Raw genomic sequence first — 18924 nt, 5'->3', positions numbered from 1 at the left:
TATGCGAAAATTAAGTGACAGCTCTTTTTGGCTGTAAATTCCTCGTCCTGTGTCATTAGTTTGCCCCACAATGCCATCTTGGGATGGCATCTGAGAAGATAAAATTTCAAAAGAGCTGTCCCAGGAATTCCCTGGTGGTCCAGTGGTTAGGACTCGGCTCTTTCACTGCAGTGGCCCGGTTCAATTCCTGGTGGGAGAACTAAGATCCTGCAAGCCCTGTGATGCAGCCAAAAAAAAAAAAAAAAAAATTAGGTCAATGATCTTCAGAAGTAAACAGTAAGGGAGATACTAGGGCCCCACTGCTATGCAGCACAATAATGATGATACATGTAAATTAATATCAAATTAAATTTGTTTTAAGTTTCATTTTATTATAACACTAATTTCTATTCACTGAAGTCTGAGCAAACGTGTACAGAAGTCAGTGTTGCTAATTTGGTGATACACATTATTTTTAAAAATTAAAAAGAATATTACTCTCAATACTTATCTTCCTGTGCCAAACTGAAGGGGATAAAACACCTACTAGAAGCTGAAAAGAAGAGAGGCAAAACATGTTGTCTACTTGAGTTTATTCTGTTCTTTAAAAAAAAAAAAAAAAAAAAAAAAGAGGTTAGGGATGGAGGGGGAAATAACCCATAAACACTGTGAACAGGAACCAAGACTCCAAGACTTGGGCGTACTCCCCCTACCCTCAACCTCAGTTCTCCAAGAGACTCCCACCCACCCAATTTTTTTTTAAACAAGACACCCAAATCAGCAGCAAAGGTACCTGGGATAGTCACTGAGATTTTGAACACTGGGAATGGGAGGGAGAAAAGTCCAAAAAAATAGGAGTTGGGAAAAAAAGGGAAGGAATGAGGGAGAGGCTAGGCTCTGGAGGACGGAATTGGGCCATGAGAGGTGAAAGTGAGCCAGTACGGGGGTACCCCTCCTGACTGCTGCTGCCCACATTCCCCAGGACCCCAGAGAGCCCCATGGTTTGTTCTGCTGTCCATCCTCTATTCCCCAAAGGCCTCACAGGCCCAGCTCCAAGTCCTCTAGCTCCTCCTCCAACGCCCTCCTCCTCGCTAGCTTCTCCAGCTGCTCTTTGCTAGGCTGGCTGATTTCCCCAGCCTGGATCCGCTGCTGCAGCTCTTCCACCTGCCGAAGCTTCTTCTTTAGGTTCTTTATCTTCTTGGCCTTCTCAGCGGTGGCAGCTGAGTCAGGCTGGTCGGAGGCAGCTGCAGGCGCTGCCCGGGAGGCCTGTGGGGCACTGGGGACCTGGGCTGTCTCTCCCAGGGACACCTTCTCAAGAGTCCGGCTCAAGGCCTCCGCCTCCCCTTTCTCTTGCTGCTGCCGCCTCTTCTCCTTCCGCTTCAGGTTGCGTTTGGCTGTCTTGGAGAGGCCTGGTTCACCACCTTCCGGCCTGGATGGGGTGACCGGAGCAGTGGCCTCCGGGCTCAGGCCGGGAGGCAGTTCTGGTTTACTCTTGAAAAACTTCACATACTTGTTCTCATACCTGCGGGGAACAGTGTCAAAGAATCACTGACTTTTCGAGCCCTTTTCCTAACCTTGTTATTTCACCCTTTTCACTTTCCTGCTTCCTTCCTCTGCCTCTGGTCCCTCCCCAACTTTCCTCTGCTCTGCAGGTTGTAGGATCCCTAGGTCCTAACGCTCTGGATCTCTGAATGCTATTTACAGGTTCTGCTGAACAGAGGCCATAGCAACAGGACTTGTCAGTCACTTGGTTACTCATCCCTCACTCATCCCTGAATCCCAGCCCCCTCCTTCCCTTTCCTAGGATCCTGGGATCAGGAAATTCTTCCCTGATCTCATAGGCACACATGTTCTTTCTTGCTGTAGGGACCCCACTAAATACTCCCTCCTCACGCCTAACCACGCACACTGGGACCTCCTCCTGGGGCACATAGCCTTCTTTCACCCTCCGCTGCTTTCGCCAGGTCCCGTCAGGTCGCTGTGTTGAAGCGATGTACTTGCCTGAAATGGGAGAATTAAATTGGAGAGTTACTCTTTCTAATTTTCAAATAGCCCCCAAGGTGAAAGAATGCATGAATGCACACAGCATCCCCCAGCACCTTCCACTAAATGCATCCATTAAGGCATTCTTTTCTAGTATCAACCGTCAATCCCACTCTCATTATTTACTGAGTGCCTATACACTGTATAATACACCATCCCTGCCCTCAGGGAGTTTCTACTTTTATAATCTAGTTGGCAAGACAGGGCAGGCATAGAGGAAGTTTAAAAAAAACAAAACAGCATGAGGACATCAAAGGACAGTACATGAATAAGAGGCTAAAAAGGGCAAAAACAAGAATCATAGGAAGGAGAAATGACCAGGGATGTAGAAAAGGGGAAGTTTTATTAAGGTGGATGGTGAAAAAATAGGTCAACTTTCAGGAATCCATACTGTAGATATAAAAGCACCAGTACACAGGCTATATGTAAAGACGTTTGCATTATAATAATGTTGCTGCATTATTTAAATTGGCAAAAAGCTGAAAGCAACTTGAATGACCATCAATAGATGAGTGACTAAATAGACGTGGGTCATCCACATGATGGAACACCGTGCCGTTATGAAAAAGAATGTTAGATACAGATGTACTGACCTTGAATGGTATTCATGATAGACTAAGTGAAAAAGCAAGTTGCAGAATAATGTGTAAAGATCCTTAAACTTTTTTCAGAATCCCCCATACGCTCTTATTTTGTAATATTATGCATTTCACTGTGCAATCTTTTTTAAAAAAATCACATCCGTTAATCTCATCAGAAAACCCTTTACTGAAAAGCTGTCACGCTTCCAGTGGCAGTTACAAGTTTTCCAAAATTCTAATTTCCACTTGAAGGCTTGAATCTTATCCCTGGCAACAAACACTGAGAGTTGTTTTCCTTGAAATGACAGGCTCACTTCTTTCATTTTTCAGGAAAATGCCTATCAGGTACTCAGGTCTGAATTACTATAGTTTGTCAGTGGTTCCTTCAAGGAAAAATAGAGTTCCATGAAAAGGAAGCTTGTTTAGCTTACAACTCCAACAACTGCGCCAGTGCTTTTCCTTGAGACACCACTTCAGTGTGCAGCAGTGTTTCATGCTTACTTCCCATTTAATTCACAGAGAACTCTAAAAAGATGTTTAATTTTCAGTTATAAGATGAGTAAGTTCTGGGGGTATAAGGTACAGCATGGTGACTATCGTCAGCAAAACTGAACTGTACACTTGAAAGTTGCTATGAGAGTAGAGTTTCAGTGTTCTCACCATAAATCAATGAAAAGGTAATTATGTGAGGTAAAGGATGTGTTAACTAACCTTATTGTGGTAAACCTTTCGCAATATATATGTGTATCAAATCATCACCTTGTACACCTATAACATTGTACACAATGTTAAATGTCAGTCATATCTCAATAAACCTGGAAAAATAGATAAAAAGATGTGTATTAAAGAGCCAGGGTTTAATAAAATTAATAATTTTTATTGCATCATCAAGGATACTCTTAAGTGAAACTGGCATTATTTACTGCAAGCATGTGGCAGTGAAGAACACAATGACCAGTACGGTTTGGCGCCACCACCTTGATTAACGCTAAGAGGCCAGCAGTTTTACCCACCATTGCTTTTGTACCCTCAGTGCAAATGTCTACCCAGTAAAAGGGCAAATAACATCTCAGTATATTATCAAAATAGTTATGCTTGCAGACCTCCTGATAGGGTCTTAGGGAATCCCCAAGGGTCCTGGACAACATTTTGAGAACTGCTGGTGTAGAGGGTGCTCCCATTCCTTTTGGGGCAAGGAGCAGCACTTAGAGGTCCAGACAGTTTGTGTATAGGGGCAAAGAGAAAGGTGTGGAAGGACACATACCAAGATACCAAGACTTTAATGCTGATTACCTTAAGAGGGATAACCTGGAAGAAGAGGTGGTAGAAACCATTAAGCTTTAATAACATATTCCTAAAAAAAACACATATATATATTTATATCTTGTGTTAGTCTTGTTTTTCTTTTTTTTAGTATAACTTTTTTTAGTATAATTTGTTAAAAAAAAAAGGAAAAAGAAGAAAATAAAAAAGATTAACAAAATAAAAAGTCCAGTCCAGAGCCTCCCACGGGGATTATACATTGTTACATGAATTGGGTTTTTGTTCAAAAGGCAAATATCATTAATAAATTAAAACTAAAACAAAAAATGTTAAAGAAAATGGGTAAGATTTGACAGGTAGAGGGGATGGGAGAGAGAACAAACATGCGCCAAGAAAGGCTTGGATGTGGGGATGGCCTGAGTATGTAAAGAACAGAAAACAGAGGAGCCCAGGAGAACCAGACAGTTCATGATGAGGAATAACATGAAGCTAGGTTGAAAATTAAAAATGGGGCCAGACCGTAGAATGCCTTAAAAACAAGGTCAAGGAATTTGGAATTTATCTGGTGAATAAAAGAGGGCCACTGAGAATATTGTTTGCTGAGCTGCAACAGTTTAGAGACAAGAGTAAAAATTCAAGAATGAAAAAACAGGGACTTCCCTGGTGGCCCAGTGGTTAAAAATCCACCTGCCAATGCAGGGGACACGGGTTTGAGCCCTGGTCCAGGATGATCCCACATGCCGTGGAGCAACTAAGCCCGTGCACCACAACTACTGAAGCCCGTCCACCTAGGGCCCGTGCTCTGCAACAAGAGAAGCCACCGCAATGCGAAGCCCGTGCGCTGCAATGAAGAGTAGCTCCCGCTCACCGCAACTAGAGAAAGCCCGCGCACAGCAACAAAGACCCAATGCAGCCAAAAAGAAATAAATAAAATAAGTAAATTTTTTTAAAAGTCATCTTTCAAAAAAACGACTGCAATAATCCTGGCATGAGAGACAGAACTGACTGAGAATGAAAAGGAAGAGAATGATGCCAGCCACGTTACCAAAGGATCAACCTCTCTTGGTAATTCACTGACTGGGGGAAGCGTAAAGAGGTTAAAGCCAAAGACACTTCAACACACTTCGTTTTAGCAATGCCAATCTTGAAAATTTAGCATAAGGAAATAATTCGAACAGGAAAAAACGAAAACAGAAAAAAGAAGAATGGGACAGTAATCATGTGAAAACTATGGCATTATTTATAAATAGCTAAAAATTAAAAACAAACTTCACATCCAGTTATACAGGAGTGGTTTATAATATAGCCATTAAAAATGACCAAAAAATTTTAATCATTAATATGATATAACGGAATATAAAACATAAAGTTAGGTCTTCCCTGGTGGTGCAGTGGTTGAGGGTCTGCCTGCCGATGCAGGGGACACGGGTTCGTGCCCCGGTCCGGGAGGATCCCACATGCCGCGGAGCGACTGGGCCCGTGAGCCATGGCCGCTGGGCCTGCGTGTCCGGAGCCTGTGCTCCGCAAAGGGAGGGGCCACAATGGTGAGAGGCCCACGTACCGCCAAAAAAACAAAAACATAAAGTTATATACACTATGATTTATTATTAAATGTTATGCATATTCATAAGTTTAGAAAAGAAGATGCAATACGAAAAGTTATGTTGGTGATTGGGTTATAAATAACTTTTCCTTTTAAAAATTCCAATTAATGTTGTTGCTATATTGTAGGTTTTTAAAAATCTCATTTTGGGTTTCAAATCCAAGCGGCTTTGGAGACACAAAGGAGAGTGAAATTACTTTTGACCAGGTAAAGTAAAAATTTTATGGAGGACAAAGCATCTTTGTGATCTTTGGAAGATGAGCAGGATTTAGACAGGTGGACATCGGGGTGCGGTTATGAGGAAAGACGAGAAAGGGAAGTATTTCAGGCTTATAGGACAACATAAACAAAGGGACAAATCAGACTAGTCATTCCCCTACTTAAAATTCTTCCTGGATTCCTGTTGCCCTCAGGGTATTTACATGGAAGATGGAACCACACACAAAGGCCTTCTTGACCCAGCTCTTGCTAGTCTCCAGCCTCTTCACACCCAGTCATTCACACTCTCTGCTCCAGACACTGAAATAGTCACAAATCTCACCTGTGTCTTTATTCTCTACGCCTTTTTGCTTTTAAAACAATCTTCCTTTGGCTTGGAATAGACTTTTCTTGATTCTTATCTTAGTTAATGCCTATTGGTCTTTAAAGGTCAAGTTCAAGTATGAACTCCTCAGTGAAGTCCTTCCTGACCTCACCAACCCAAACCAGTTTAGAAGTTGACCTTTGTGCACCCACAGCACCTGGTGTGGCCTTTTACCATGATCTAATGTTTAAAATAATTGTTTGCTTGCTTAAGAGCAGAAAATTTGCCTTTGATCTTTGAAGCAAAGGGCCTGGTCCATGAAAGACTGTAATTAATTCAAATTAATGAATAAATAAAGTTAAGCATCATATTAGGGAATAGCAAGAATCCAGTATGTTTTGGCAAAAAGCATATGTAATGGAAAAAGAGACTAGAGGTAAATTAGTCAGAATATGAAAGGTATCCAATCTCCTCTTGAGTTTGGACTCAAGCTTCAGAAGGTGGGAGAACACTGAAGGCCATTAAGAGAGTGCATATGATCTGCACAAAGCATTGCTTTAAGAAGATTAACCTGAAAAATGTGTAACATAAACTAAAGGTAGAAAAAAATGAAAGCAATAGCTGCAATGTGAGAAGACTTGATTTAAATGGTCTCTATAAGTGTTGAAAAGAAAATGAAAGACAAATTCATTATGAAGAATAAGTAGTCAGGATCTGAAGACTGCCAAGATTTGAATGAGAGAGAGGAAATCATTGTGCTACAGTGGATTTAATCTGGTGCTTTTCACGTTTTCTCTTATTTTTCACAACATCCCTGTGGGCATGTAGTGCGTATAGTAATAACATTATTCACACATGGATTTTAAATGTTTATTGAGTACTTGCTGCTGTGGCAGGCAATGTAACAGGAGCTAGGGATACAAAAATGAATGAATAAAGCAAGCAAGGGTCTTGCCTTCTTGGAGCATGCATTCTAATTAAAAAGAAAGGTAGACCAAAAAAAAAAAAAAAAAGAAAGAAAGGCAGGGCTTCCTTGGTGGCGCAGTGGTTAAGAATCTGCCTGCCAATTCAGGGGACACAGGTTCGAGCCCTGGTCCGGGAAGATCCCACGTGCCGCAGAGCAACTAAGCCCGTGCGCCACAACTACTGAGCCTGCGCTCTAGAGCCTGCGAGCCACAGCTATGGAGCCTGCGAGCCACAACTACTGAGGCCCACGTGAAACAACTACTGAAGCCTGTGCCTAGAGCCTGTGCTCTGTAACAAGAGAAGCCACCGCAATGAGAAGCCTACGGACCACAACGAAGAGTAACCCCCGCTCGCCGCAACTAGAGAAAGTCCATGCACAGCAAGGAAGACCCAACGCAGCCAAAAATAAATAAATTTATTTAAAAAAAAAAAAAAAAGAGTCCATAGGAGAAGACAATTTTGTGAAAGTAACTAATTCAATTCTAGACAGGCAGTGTTTTTACAGGGAATTAAGGAGAAAGGGACAATGCTAGAAACATACATTTAAGTACACTGCAGAGATTATAGTTGAAGCCTTAAGACTAGTAAAGATGGCAAAGGCGTGGATGGACCTAGATCCTTTCATACAGAGTAAAGTAAGTCACAAAGAGAAAAACAAGTACCATATATTAACGCATGTATGTGGAATCTAGAAAAACGGTATAGATGATCTTATCTGTAAAGCAGAAATAGAGACAGAGACGGAGAGAACAAACGTATGGAAAACAAGGGAGAAAGGGCAGGGTGGGTGGGATGAACTGGGAGATTGGGATTGACATATATACAATACTATGTATAAAATAGATGACTAATGAGAATCTACTGTATAGCACAGGGAACTCTACTCGGTGCTCTGTGGTGACCTAAATGGGAAGGAAATCCAAAAAAGAGGGGATATATGTATACATATGGCTGATTAACTTAGCTGTACAGCAGAAACTGACACAGCAATGCAAAGCAAATACACTCCAATAAAAAAATTAAATAATAAAACACAGCAAAAAAAAGAAAAAGAAAAAGATGGAGTGTGAGAAAAGATAGGGCAGAAGCTTCTTGAATGGCCATCCTAACTGGAAGCCCTCAGAGATACAAATAGCCCATTATCACAAAGGAATACCTATTTTATGTTATCTTGGTTTCAGTCTCTGGCCTTGATGGTATCCAAAGGTACAGTCAAAAAGAGGGGAGAGGTTTGCTGATTCCTAACCCTAGAAATAAAAACCATGGGCAGAATATCATGATTTTCAGTAGCATCTTTGAGAGAACCAGAAACTAGAGGTTAGAGACTGCTACTATAAGAACTTTGTAAGCTTTGTTATTTCCCCACATCTGCTATTTTGTAATCCTCAATCTATTTCCTTAAACTGAAAAGGGCTTTGTTTTCAGGGGTGGCAGGAAGACAGTGAAGAGACAACACAGCAAGGCTTGAAAGAACTCCAAGGGGTTAGGTGGAAGTGACTCTTAAAGGTGTGCTGAATCCCTGGAGCCTGTTTCAAAGTTAAGAAAGGAGATCTGGGTCACAGATCTGAGCCTGAGGATGACCTGAGGGCCAACAATTATAAGACTTAGATGTGGTTTCTTTTTTTTCTTTTTTTTTTTATTAGTCATCCAGACATGGTTTCTAACATAGAGAAAATATTAAAAAGAAGATCCAATCTGGAGGAATGACCCTGGAAAAACGGTCATGATTATTTTCCTCAAAGAAGAAAAGGTGTCAGCAACACTAGGAAATAATTCTTAGAAAAAAAGGACCAGGACAGTACTACTCCATGGAGACCAAAAGAGTTTGAAGTAACGGCAGGTGATTAACAGTATTAAATATTACAGAGAGATTAAGGAAAAGCAGAACTGAGTAGGAAAAGGTTATTGATTTTGGAAATGTGGAAATCCCTAATTATGTTCAAGAATACAGCCTCAGACAAGTAGAGTGGTCAGAAGCCAGACTGTAATTAAGTGCAATGAATGTTTATTGAAAGCCTCCTATGAGAAAAATACTATATGAAGTGCTACAGGGATTATCAAGATCAGTAAAATGGCCCCTACTTTCAAGAAATTTACAGTTTAAGTAAGGAAAAAGGTGGGCAAGTTAGGCAAACAAAGAATAAGACAAAAGTATAAATGTCTTAGGTATCCCTAAGAGACACTGACACATAACTAATAGGAGATTTCAAGAGAATAAATAACCACACCCCATTTGATGGGGGAAGGTGACAGGAAATTAGGAAAATCTCAGGGACTTGACCTCAAAGAGTAGGAAGCAGTAGTAATAATAACAACAGTAAATCAGTGGCTGATATTTTTGCAGGCAGAGAAAGGAAGGGAAAGGGCATTCTAAGAGGAATAACAACAAGCAAAATGATGGCAGTGTAAAACTCACAGTATGTTAAGAACAATTAGGAAAGAATGTTTATTAATGAGTGGGTACTTTACACCAGGAACTTTACATACACTACCTGACTGAATCTAGACAATAGGTAGATTATTATGATCTACAGCTGAGGAAACAGCCTTCAAGAGGTTGAAGATATGTCCAAGATCACAAAGGCAGCATGTAGCTGCAGTCTGAACTCAGTCCTGACGCCAAAGCTTACATACCAGAACATTCCTATTCCACCTGTTTTATACTATACTGCCCAGTTTCACTAGAGGGTTTAGGCAGAGATATAGTATGTGATGATACTGTATTGAAAAGTGGTTTGTGCTCATATTAGAGAGGAGTATCTTAAATGTAAAAGTGAATGGTCCATATGTAAATTTGAGAGTCAATTCCAAAAAGATAACAGCAGCTACCCCTTATTGAGTGCTTGCTTCATGACAAGGATAGTACTCAGTGTTTGTGTGTGTGTGTGTGCGTGTGTGTGTGTGTGTATATATATATATATATATATATATATATATAATTTTTCTTTTTTAAGATTTTTTTGACATGGACCATTTTTAAAGTCTTCATTGAATTTGTTACAATATTGCTTCCATTTTATGTTTTGGTTTTTTGGCTGCGAGCCATGTAGGATCTTAGCTCCCTGACCAGGGATTGAACCCGCATCCCCTGCATTGGAAGACAAAGTCTTAACCACTGGACTGCCAGGGAAGTCCCTTATATATATTATTTCATTTTCACAACTCCATGAAGGATTATTCGTTTCACAGATGATGAGAAATTTAATAATTTGCCCAAAGTTACAATGTCAGTAAACTGCAGTAGAATTCGAATCCAGGCTGTGGGTTCCAAAGGCTGTGCTTTTTACACCACTATTGTGTATTGTGTTATAAGTGAAGAAGAATACCAGAAAGTTCAACCTCACTAGTAATCAAAGGAAATACAAATTAAAACAATAAAATATCATTTTTACCTATCAAAGCAGTAGAATTTTTAAAGATCAAAATACCAGTGTAGTCCAAGAAGTGATGAAACCAGTATATTCATATCCTGTCAATGGTAAAACCCTTCAGAAAACAATGTGGGGGCTTCCCTGGTGGCGCAGTGGTTGTGAGTCCGCCTGCCGATGCAGGGGACACGGGTTCGTGCCCCGGTCCGGGAAGATCCCACATGCCGCAGAACGGCTGGGCCCGTGAGCCATGGCCGCTGGGCCTGCGCGTCTGAAGCCTGTGCTCCGCAACGGGAGAGGCCCGTGTACCACAAAAAAAAAAAAAAAAAAAAGAAAGAAAGAAAGAAAGCAACCTGGCTAACTAAGAGAGAGAGTATAAGGTAGTCCTAACATAGAGCAGCATTTCCTAAATATTGTTATGTAATAAAACACTACTTCTGTAGTGTTGTAGATATTGTAACACTACTTCTGTAAGGTTACCCCCAAAAATTGTTAAATAAGTTTGAGAAATTCTGGGTTAAACATAGGAAAAAAATTTTTTTGTTCTTATCAGCAAGACTTAAATGAGTTATGTTCTCGTTCATGTGAATATTCCAATGGAAATGTGGTTTACAGTGTTTCCCAAATTTATTTGACCACAGGAAGCTTATTTTTATTTTAGTTTTTTATTTTACAGCACATCTCACAGGACTACTAAGTGTTCTGAGAATCATACTTGGGGAAGTACAGCCATTCGGTATGATCCAAATTATGTTAAATAGATATGCTATATATATGCAGAGAAAGAAAAACTAAAAGGAAATGTAATTGTAGTTATCTTTGGGCTCTGCAATTACCAAATATGCATGGGACTTATATTTTATACTAGTTATGAAAATATTTTCCAAGTTTTCTACAATCAATATAAATTAATTTTATAATTACTTAAAAATAAATAAAAGTTTGTATCCTCCAATCCAGTAATTCGACTTTTGAGAAATCTGTCCTAACAAAATAACCCTAGGGCTTCCCTGGTGGCGCAGCGGTTGAGAGTCCGCCTGACAATGCAGGGTACACGGGTTCGAGCCCTGGTCTGGGAAGCTCCCACATGCCGCGGAGCAACTAAGCCCGTGAGCCACAACTACTGAGCCTGCGCTCTGAAGCCCGCAAGCCACAACTACTGAGCCCATGTGCCGCAACTACTGAAGCCCGCATCCCTGGAGCCTGTGCTCCGCAACAACAGAAGCCACTACAGTGAGAGGCTCACGCACCACAACAAAGAGTAGCCCCCACTTGCTGCAACTAGGGAAAGCCCGCGCACAGCAACGAAGACCCAATGCAGCCAAAAATAAATTAATTAATTAATTTTTAAAAAAGAGAAAATAACCCTAAATGCAGACAAAAATTTATGTACAAAAATATTCATAGAGTTCTTATAACAAAAATTCTGGAAACAATCTAGAAGTCTAATAACAGAAGAAAGGTAAGAGAGGGTGTATGCCCAAATAATAAAACACTCTGCCAGTATTTTAAAAGATGTTTTCAAAGAGTTTTTAATAGCAAAGAAGAATACTTATGTCGTGAGGTTAAACGAAAAGGCAACACATAAAAATGTAAATACCGTCTGATTAAAAAATGTTTTAAAAATGCACAGAAAAATAGAGATCAAAAGGGTATATGCCAAATTGAACAGTGGACAAATTATATTGAACAAAAATTAAATAATTAAATTTGTACTTAAGGAGCAGTAATCTGGTAACAGTGTGTCAAATGAACTGAAACAGAGAGAGACAGAGGTAGGACAACTGTTTAGGAGGTCACAGCAATATTTGCAGGATAAAGGAAACTAGAATTTTATCAGGCACTTAGATTGACTCAAGTACTCTGCTTGATACCTTACACATGTAATCTATTCTAATCCATAATCTTTGTAACAGTAATAATTACAGAACCATTTCTTGGGTACTTTCTATGTGCTAGACATGTACATTATTTCATTTAAATTTTAATTCTCACAATAATCCTATGTTGTAGGAGTTATTATTCCTATTTCATTGATGAGAAAACTAAAACTTGGATTCCCTAGGCTTAAAATTCCCAGGCCATGTAGCTAACAAGCATTGAAGATGGGATAAGGGTAACAACAGCAGAAACAGAAAATGATACTTTGACAATTGGAGGGTGGGGGGTAGAAGAGGGAGTAAAAGACAATGCAAAAACAACACCCCAGTTCATTTTGTTAATAACAACAAAAACACCTAGTGCTCTGATCTTGGTTTCCCACACCATTCTTAAGTAAAAGGAACAAGGGCTCCTTAGAGAAATAGCTGATTCTAGGACTGGGCCAGGAAATATGCAAGATGAGCCTGGAGCAGCTTCTAGTGCCAGAAAGTAAGAAAGAGCTAACAAAACAAAACAAACAAACAAAAAAAACCTACACTGATGGGGATATGTCAAAGGGACACAGGGCCAACTAAAAGAGCTCCCAATGTTCAAAGCTGAAACATTTGAGCAATAAAATAAATAACCCGAAGTTCATGTTGATACACATAACTGACTGAATAAATAAATGGCAGAAAAAATAAATAAATGGCAGAGAAGAGACAAATCTGTGCAAAAGAATTTCAAATGATGTGTATAAATACTCCATCCTTAAGGAAGGTAGCATAACTCCCCACTCTTTAAGTGTGGGCTGTGAATAGTGACTTTCTTAAGAGTACAAAATGGAAAGGAGAAGGGGAAAAAAGTAACTTTACAGTGGAGAAACTTTACAAACACTACCTCAGGCAGGAGATCATGGTAAATATCAAGAGTAAAACAATCTTTGTGATACTATGTATCCTCAATACGATCTGATGAAAACCTCACTTTACTTCTATGGTCCTCCCCTAAAAAACACATAACCCCAGTCTAATCATGAGACAAACATCAAATTCCAATAGAGGGGCATCCTACAAAAATAACTGACCAATACTCCTCAAAACTGTTAAAGTCATCCAAAACAAGGAAAGTCTGAGAAATTGTCACAGCCAATAGGACTTTAAGGAGACATGAGAACTAAACGTAATATGGGATCCTGGAACAGAAAAAAAATTAGGTAAAAACTAAGGAAATCTTAATAATGTATGGACCTTAGTTAATAACAATGTATGAATATCGGTTCATTAATTGCAATAACGATACCATACTAATGTAAGATGTTAATAACGGGAAACTGAGTTTAAGGTATATGGGAACTGTATCATTTTCTCAATTTTTCTATAAATCTAAAACTGTTCTAAAAAGTAAAGTCTATTTAAAATAAAGAAAGAGAGAAATGATGCAATAAGCTGATCTTGGGTTGGCTAGACCAATGGTGCCTTTAACAGAAATAAGGAAGGAAAAACTGATATCGATTATGGTCAGACTGGATTTAAGGTGTGACAGTATATCCAAGAATGAAAGCTACTCACCAAACAATTAGAACTGACAACTCAGGAGAGAGGCTAGTGCTAGAAAGAAACCATTTTGAAGAGTTAAGGAACAGGGAATTCCCGGCAGTCCAGTCCTTAGGATTCGGTGCTTTCACTGCTGTGGCCCAGGTTCAATCCCTGGTCAGGGAACTAAGATCCTGAAAGCCGCAAGGCCAGAAAAAAAAAGTTAAGGAACAAGTAAGCAGTGAGGAAATGGAAATAGTATGTGTGGACCTGATATTCAAGAAATCAGGCTATGAAGAGGAAAGAAACAGAAATAACAGACCTTGATTTCTCAATGAAACAGAAAATGAGGCCATCTGCCACAAGAAGGGGAATTAAAAGGGAAAGTCACCGAGAGCTGAGAAAGGTAAGGGAAATAGCCATGGTAGAATGTAAGCAAACCAACAAAGAAGAATTGGAAAAAAGCTGTGATCTTGGCAGAAGTTAACATTAAGTTATATTATACTGAATGTGCTACTGTCTGTGCCTTTTCTCTAGCCATGTGCTGTGGCCTAGAAGCTGAAGCCAAGAAAACAGTTGATGGGTATGATTCAAGATAACAGAAGTGCTTGCTTAGTATTGAAGATCAAAATGAATGAGGAAAGCAATGAGGATAGTGACTGTTCACAGAGGTCTAGCAGGGTAGCATCAAAAGTAGTCATGAAGGGCTTCCCTGGTGGCGCAGTGGTTGAGAGTCCACCTGCCGATGCAGGGGACACGGGTTCATGCCCCGGTCCGGGAAGATCTCACATGCCGTGGAGTGGCTGGCCCCGTGAGCCATGGCCGCTGAGCCTGCGCGTCCGAAGCCTGTGCTCCGCAACGGGAGAGACCACAACAGTGAGAGGCCCGCGAACCGCAAAAAAAACCAAACAAAAAAGTAGTCATGAAGATACTGGTAGACTCAATGAAATGGGAAAGGTCAAGGACCAGAGAACCTAAGGAGGGCAAAAAGCTGATTCTATGGGCATGTGGAAGTAAAAAAGGTGACTGGGTAAGGAAGCTAAAATAAGTGATGGGGAACACCTGAAGGGGGAAGCAGTGTCATAGGTGATGTCCTATGTGGTAGGATATGTAGTAGGTCCAGGTTGTAGTGATTCTAATGTGTGGCTGGTTTGAAAATTCAAAGGAAAGTTAATGGTCTCATGCTGAGGAACTATACAATAAGAGTATTCCAAAGATGCTGAAGATACTGAGAATGAGTGAAGACACTGAGAAACAGAATAAAAGAAAAGAAAAAAGAAAAAGATATGCTACATCAGGGTCCTTGTGGGCAGTGAATGGGCAGGTTTTAGAGAAAATGCTATAATTGCATGGCAGTACCTTCCATGAGACTTACAGTGACAGTGGTAGATCAATGATCTGGAAATAGTAAGAGAAAGCAAAAAAGCAGTGTGATTCCTTCTCTTCCACACAGTCACAGAGAACAGAAGATACCTCTTGGTGGGAGGGTAGGGTGAGATGTGATATCTGGATGTCCGTTAAATCAGTTTAAAGAAAACGATTAAGAATAAAGAGAAGTGTACTGGACAACGAGTATCCAAAGCACACATTAAAAGAAGCAAACTGAAGAAGTACCTACTATGTAGAGAGCAAGAGAAGAGGTTGTACCACTTTGAAAGGTGAGGCTGCAGAGAAGTAGCAGAGACTTGGGTTGTCATTAGATACCATAGGAGGGGTGGGTTGAGATGTAAGTAACATGGAGAACAAGCAAAGCAAGAGGCATAAAAGGTACATTTTAAAACAGACCGCATGTACCAAAGCACACACACACTGTCACTTCTACAGAATACACATACACAATGAGGGCTACAAAAAACAGTAATACTTTGCCTTGCACAGCGTTTTATAAATTGCTTTCACATATACTATCTTATTTGACTGTCACTGGGTAGATATGCACATTTTTCTGAAGGTGGGGAAATTAGGATGGGCTATAGCCAAAATGAAAATCTTGATTTTCAGTTTTCAACACATAAACCTCACATACACAACAGATATTTCAGCATCTCAATCAGCCAGGTTGGAAAATCTTCTCTGATCAGAAGGCACAGTGGGCTCTGTAAACTTGTCACACGGCTTGAGAGGCCACTAGACACCTTCTTGTTCACCTTCTACCACCTTAGATCCCTCAACTCCCATCACCATCGCCAGAGAAGGTACAGAAGGGTGATGCCATCAAGGAGAAAACTCTAGCTGAAAGTTGTATTAGGTCCCTCTTCCCTTCACACCTCTGTACCTCAGTGACCCAACAATGAAAATAAGGGAGAGTGGAAAAAAGAACTATGTAGCAATGAGGAGGTCTCCAACAAATACAGCTTCAAGAAAAAGAATTTAAACGGGAGTAGGGTAGGGCAGAAAGCAGGTACACTGAGAGATGGGGGAGGGGAAGAGGGGGAGAGCAGGAATTGGAGGGAACTGAGAGTGTAGGAGCCCCCAAGCCTGAAAAACCCAAAAGAAATATGGCAGCTCCAACTTCTGGACGAAAGCTAAGGGCCCGTGAGGGTCCTGGAGCAAGGTCCAGCATTGAAGGACCCCACGGTTTGGGTGACCGGAAGCGGAGACCCCCCAAACACGAGACCAGAAGGGGGCGCAGGTGACACCCCGTAGGAGAGAATGAATGGGGAAGGCGGTCCGGAGGGCGGGGCAAAGGAGGGGCCCCGGGATGGGCGGGGCACAGACCCCTTTCCAAGTCCGAACCCCTACCCCGAGAGCCCGGGGAGAAGCGGCTCCACATCTCCCGCACTCACCGCCGGTCTCATCAGTTACATAGGGAGTCGCCATCTTGAAAACGCAAACCACTTCCGGCGTGAGCGGGCTGGGGTCCCGCCCCCCTCCCCACCGGAAGTGGAGTCCTGATCGTAGCAAGCCACCATTTTAGTCTTAAAGGAAGAGTGCACCATTTCATGGGCAGCAGTGAAGGAGGAGGAATGGGGTAGAAGCTGAAGACTCTAAAAAATAAGAGCCGTGGGCTCTTTTACTGCCACTGATAGCATTAGTGAGCGCCTGCTGCGTATACAGCAGTTCTCTGGGCGCCGAGAGAAGTTCCGAGGCACAGCCCCTCTCCTCAAGGCACTCTTCGACTGTCTAGGACCTGCGGGAGAAAAGGGGGCAAGGCCCACCTGCATCCAGAAAGGGCGGGGGGCGGCTAATAAATGAGGAAAAGAAGAATATTCAGGCCCTGGCCTTCATCCAGGTCCCAGAGCAGCTTGGGGACATAGGACGGGACAGGCAAACTCCGGGAACGCACTGGGGCGCACCAATGTTGGGGGCGAACGCAAGACCCCAACTAACCCTCTCTTAGAAGGTGGGGAGGTCGAAATCGCGTGCCGATTGCTCTTGGCCGCTCAGCTCAACCCTCTGGACGGAGACCCGAGAAAGGGGAGTGCAAGGCCGAAGGCGCTGCCGGTCGGTCACCTGTCCCCGCAGCCTCAGGGTTGCCGGCGGCTTCTCCGGCTGAGGAGGCGCGGCGGGCCGGGCTGGGCGGGCAGCCCGGGCCTGGCCCTGCCCCTGGGGCGGCCCCAGGGACTCGGGCGGCGAAGTGACGACGGCCCAAGTCTGCTCTGGCCTTCGACCCGGGAGCCTCCTCGGGCTTCGCCCCAGGGTCAGAGGGCAAGGCGAAGGCTTCTGGGCGGACCCAGTCAGTATTCTAATTAACCTCATCCAAGTCTCTGGGCGATGGGGATCGATATCGGGGCAACGCGCCAACAATCTGAGCCGTACAGTCACTCCCTTTGCAGCCCTACCCTGCCCCGTGCCTCCCTATTCTTTAGAGGAACCCAAACGTTTTCCCTCCCCCGCTCTTTCAGCAGCTCTTGTTCCTTCTGGGCTAAGTCCTGCTAAACTCGTTTCCCTCACAGCTTGGGAGGGGCCGGCTGCAAGTTCCTCTCCTCAGGTGTCTGCCCTGCCCTCTTCCTTCCCCCCCCCATGTTGCTTTTTCCTCATCAACCCATTTACCTTCCTCCAAATCCCCCACTTTGGCTTAGGTTAATGTCCAACAGAACCAGTTAGTGACCACCTCCAACACTAGGCTGCATGTCCCACTTAAAAAACAAACAAACAAAAAACAAAGCAGTGGCTGACTAGGAACTTAGTAAAGCTTTGAAATGAAGCTTCAGAAGTTTTATGGGGTCACAGCTTGGCTTCTCTTCCATACTCCACCTTCCTGAGTTCCACCAGAGGCCCAGCTCAGAAGATCTCAAAAAGACTCATTTAAAAACTGATTTGCATTCAATACACTGTCATTACAAATGTTCTAACCCTGCCATCCTTCATCCCTGCTCTTCTTTCACCAATTGTGCTTCAGCCCTGCTGGTCTAGTATCCTGTCCATAGCCTTGTTACTAAAGGTAAGAGTGAGCTGAAGCATCTAAAAACTAGAGGGATGTGTTGGTACTGACTGTACTACCTGAGGAGTACTAGTGGGCTAATCAAAGGACCTTTCTGCAAGAAGCAATCCTAAAGTGGCCCCTGTTGACCACCCTACCCTAGGCCTCCCACTATGCCTTCAGACATCCTGCCTCAGCTCTGGGGTTGACGGGAAGTGAAACTCAATTGTCTGCCTAGCAGACCTGCCTGGGACCCAGCCCTGAACCCCGGATGTGTCCCCCACCACCCTGAAGAGGAAGAGGGGAACGAAGAGGCTGGGGAGAACAAAGCTGTTGTTTTTTCCTTTCCCTTTGTTCATTGCGGTTTCTTTCTTTCTGATTTTTATGATGTGGTTGATTAAAGAAATGAGCACCTGGAACTGTAGGCATTAGACGCCTCCTCCTTAGATGTTTCTTGGCCTTTCTTCCTCCCACCCCCACCAATAACTGACTGCGGTATGATGGAGCACAGATCCAAAAGAAGACGCAAGCCTAGAGTATGACCGATTCCAACTTATTGCTTATTAGAGAGATCACCTCATGCCCCACTTTGAAGTCTCAAAAAATGTCTTAAAAGGAGCATCTTTAACTTCATGTAGGAACATAGCTGAGGATGACAGAGTGAAAAAACACAGGTCGTACATAGGGTGGTAGCACTGCAAGTGTTATTTGCAAGGAAAGCTGAGTGCCTTAAGGATTAGTATCATTCCAGGATTTCCAGATGAGGGGCTCAGGGGCAGAAAACTGATTGGAAGAGGAACTAGGGGACCTGTTCTTACTTATATTGTATGTTTGTTTAGA

At 42.3% G+C, this 18924-nt stretch overlaps 1 protein-coding gene across 1 annotated transcript; it reads right to left on the bottom strand.

The window, feature by feature from the left end:
- Positions 1-295: 295 nt before the first annotated feature.
- PYM1 (PYM homolog 1, exon junction complex associated factor) lies at positions 296-16560 on the bottom strand. The gene is made up of 3 exons (XM_079937469.1): positions 16508-16560; positions 1887-1980; positions 296-1501 (listed from the first exon to the last, which is right to left on the bottom strand). Exons 1-3 carry the CDS (start codon positions 16539-16541, stop codon positions 1018-1020), a joined length of 612 nt encoding a protein of 203 aa, XP_079793595.1. The 5' UTR covers positions 16542-16560; the 3' UTR covers positions 296-1017.
- Between the last annotated feature and the right edge of the window lie 2364 nt (positions 16561-18924).

This window comes from Stenella coeruleoalba (assembly GCF_951394435.1).
Source record: "Stenella coeruleoalba genome assembly, chromosome: 11".
NCBI lineage: Eukaryota > Metazoa > Chordata > Mammalia > Artiodactyla > Delphinidae > Stenella > Stenella coeruleoalba.
The sequence above is the reverse complement of the archived record's forward strand: the minus strand, read 5'-3'. Positions and strand labels throughout refer to the sequence as shown.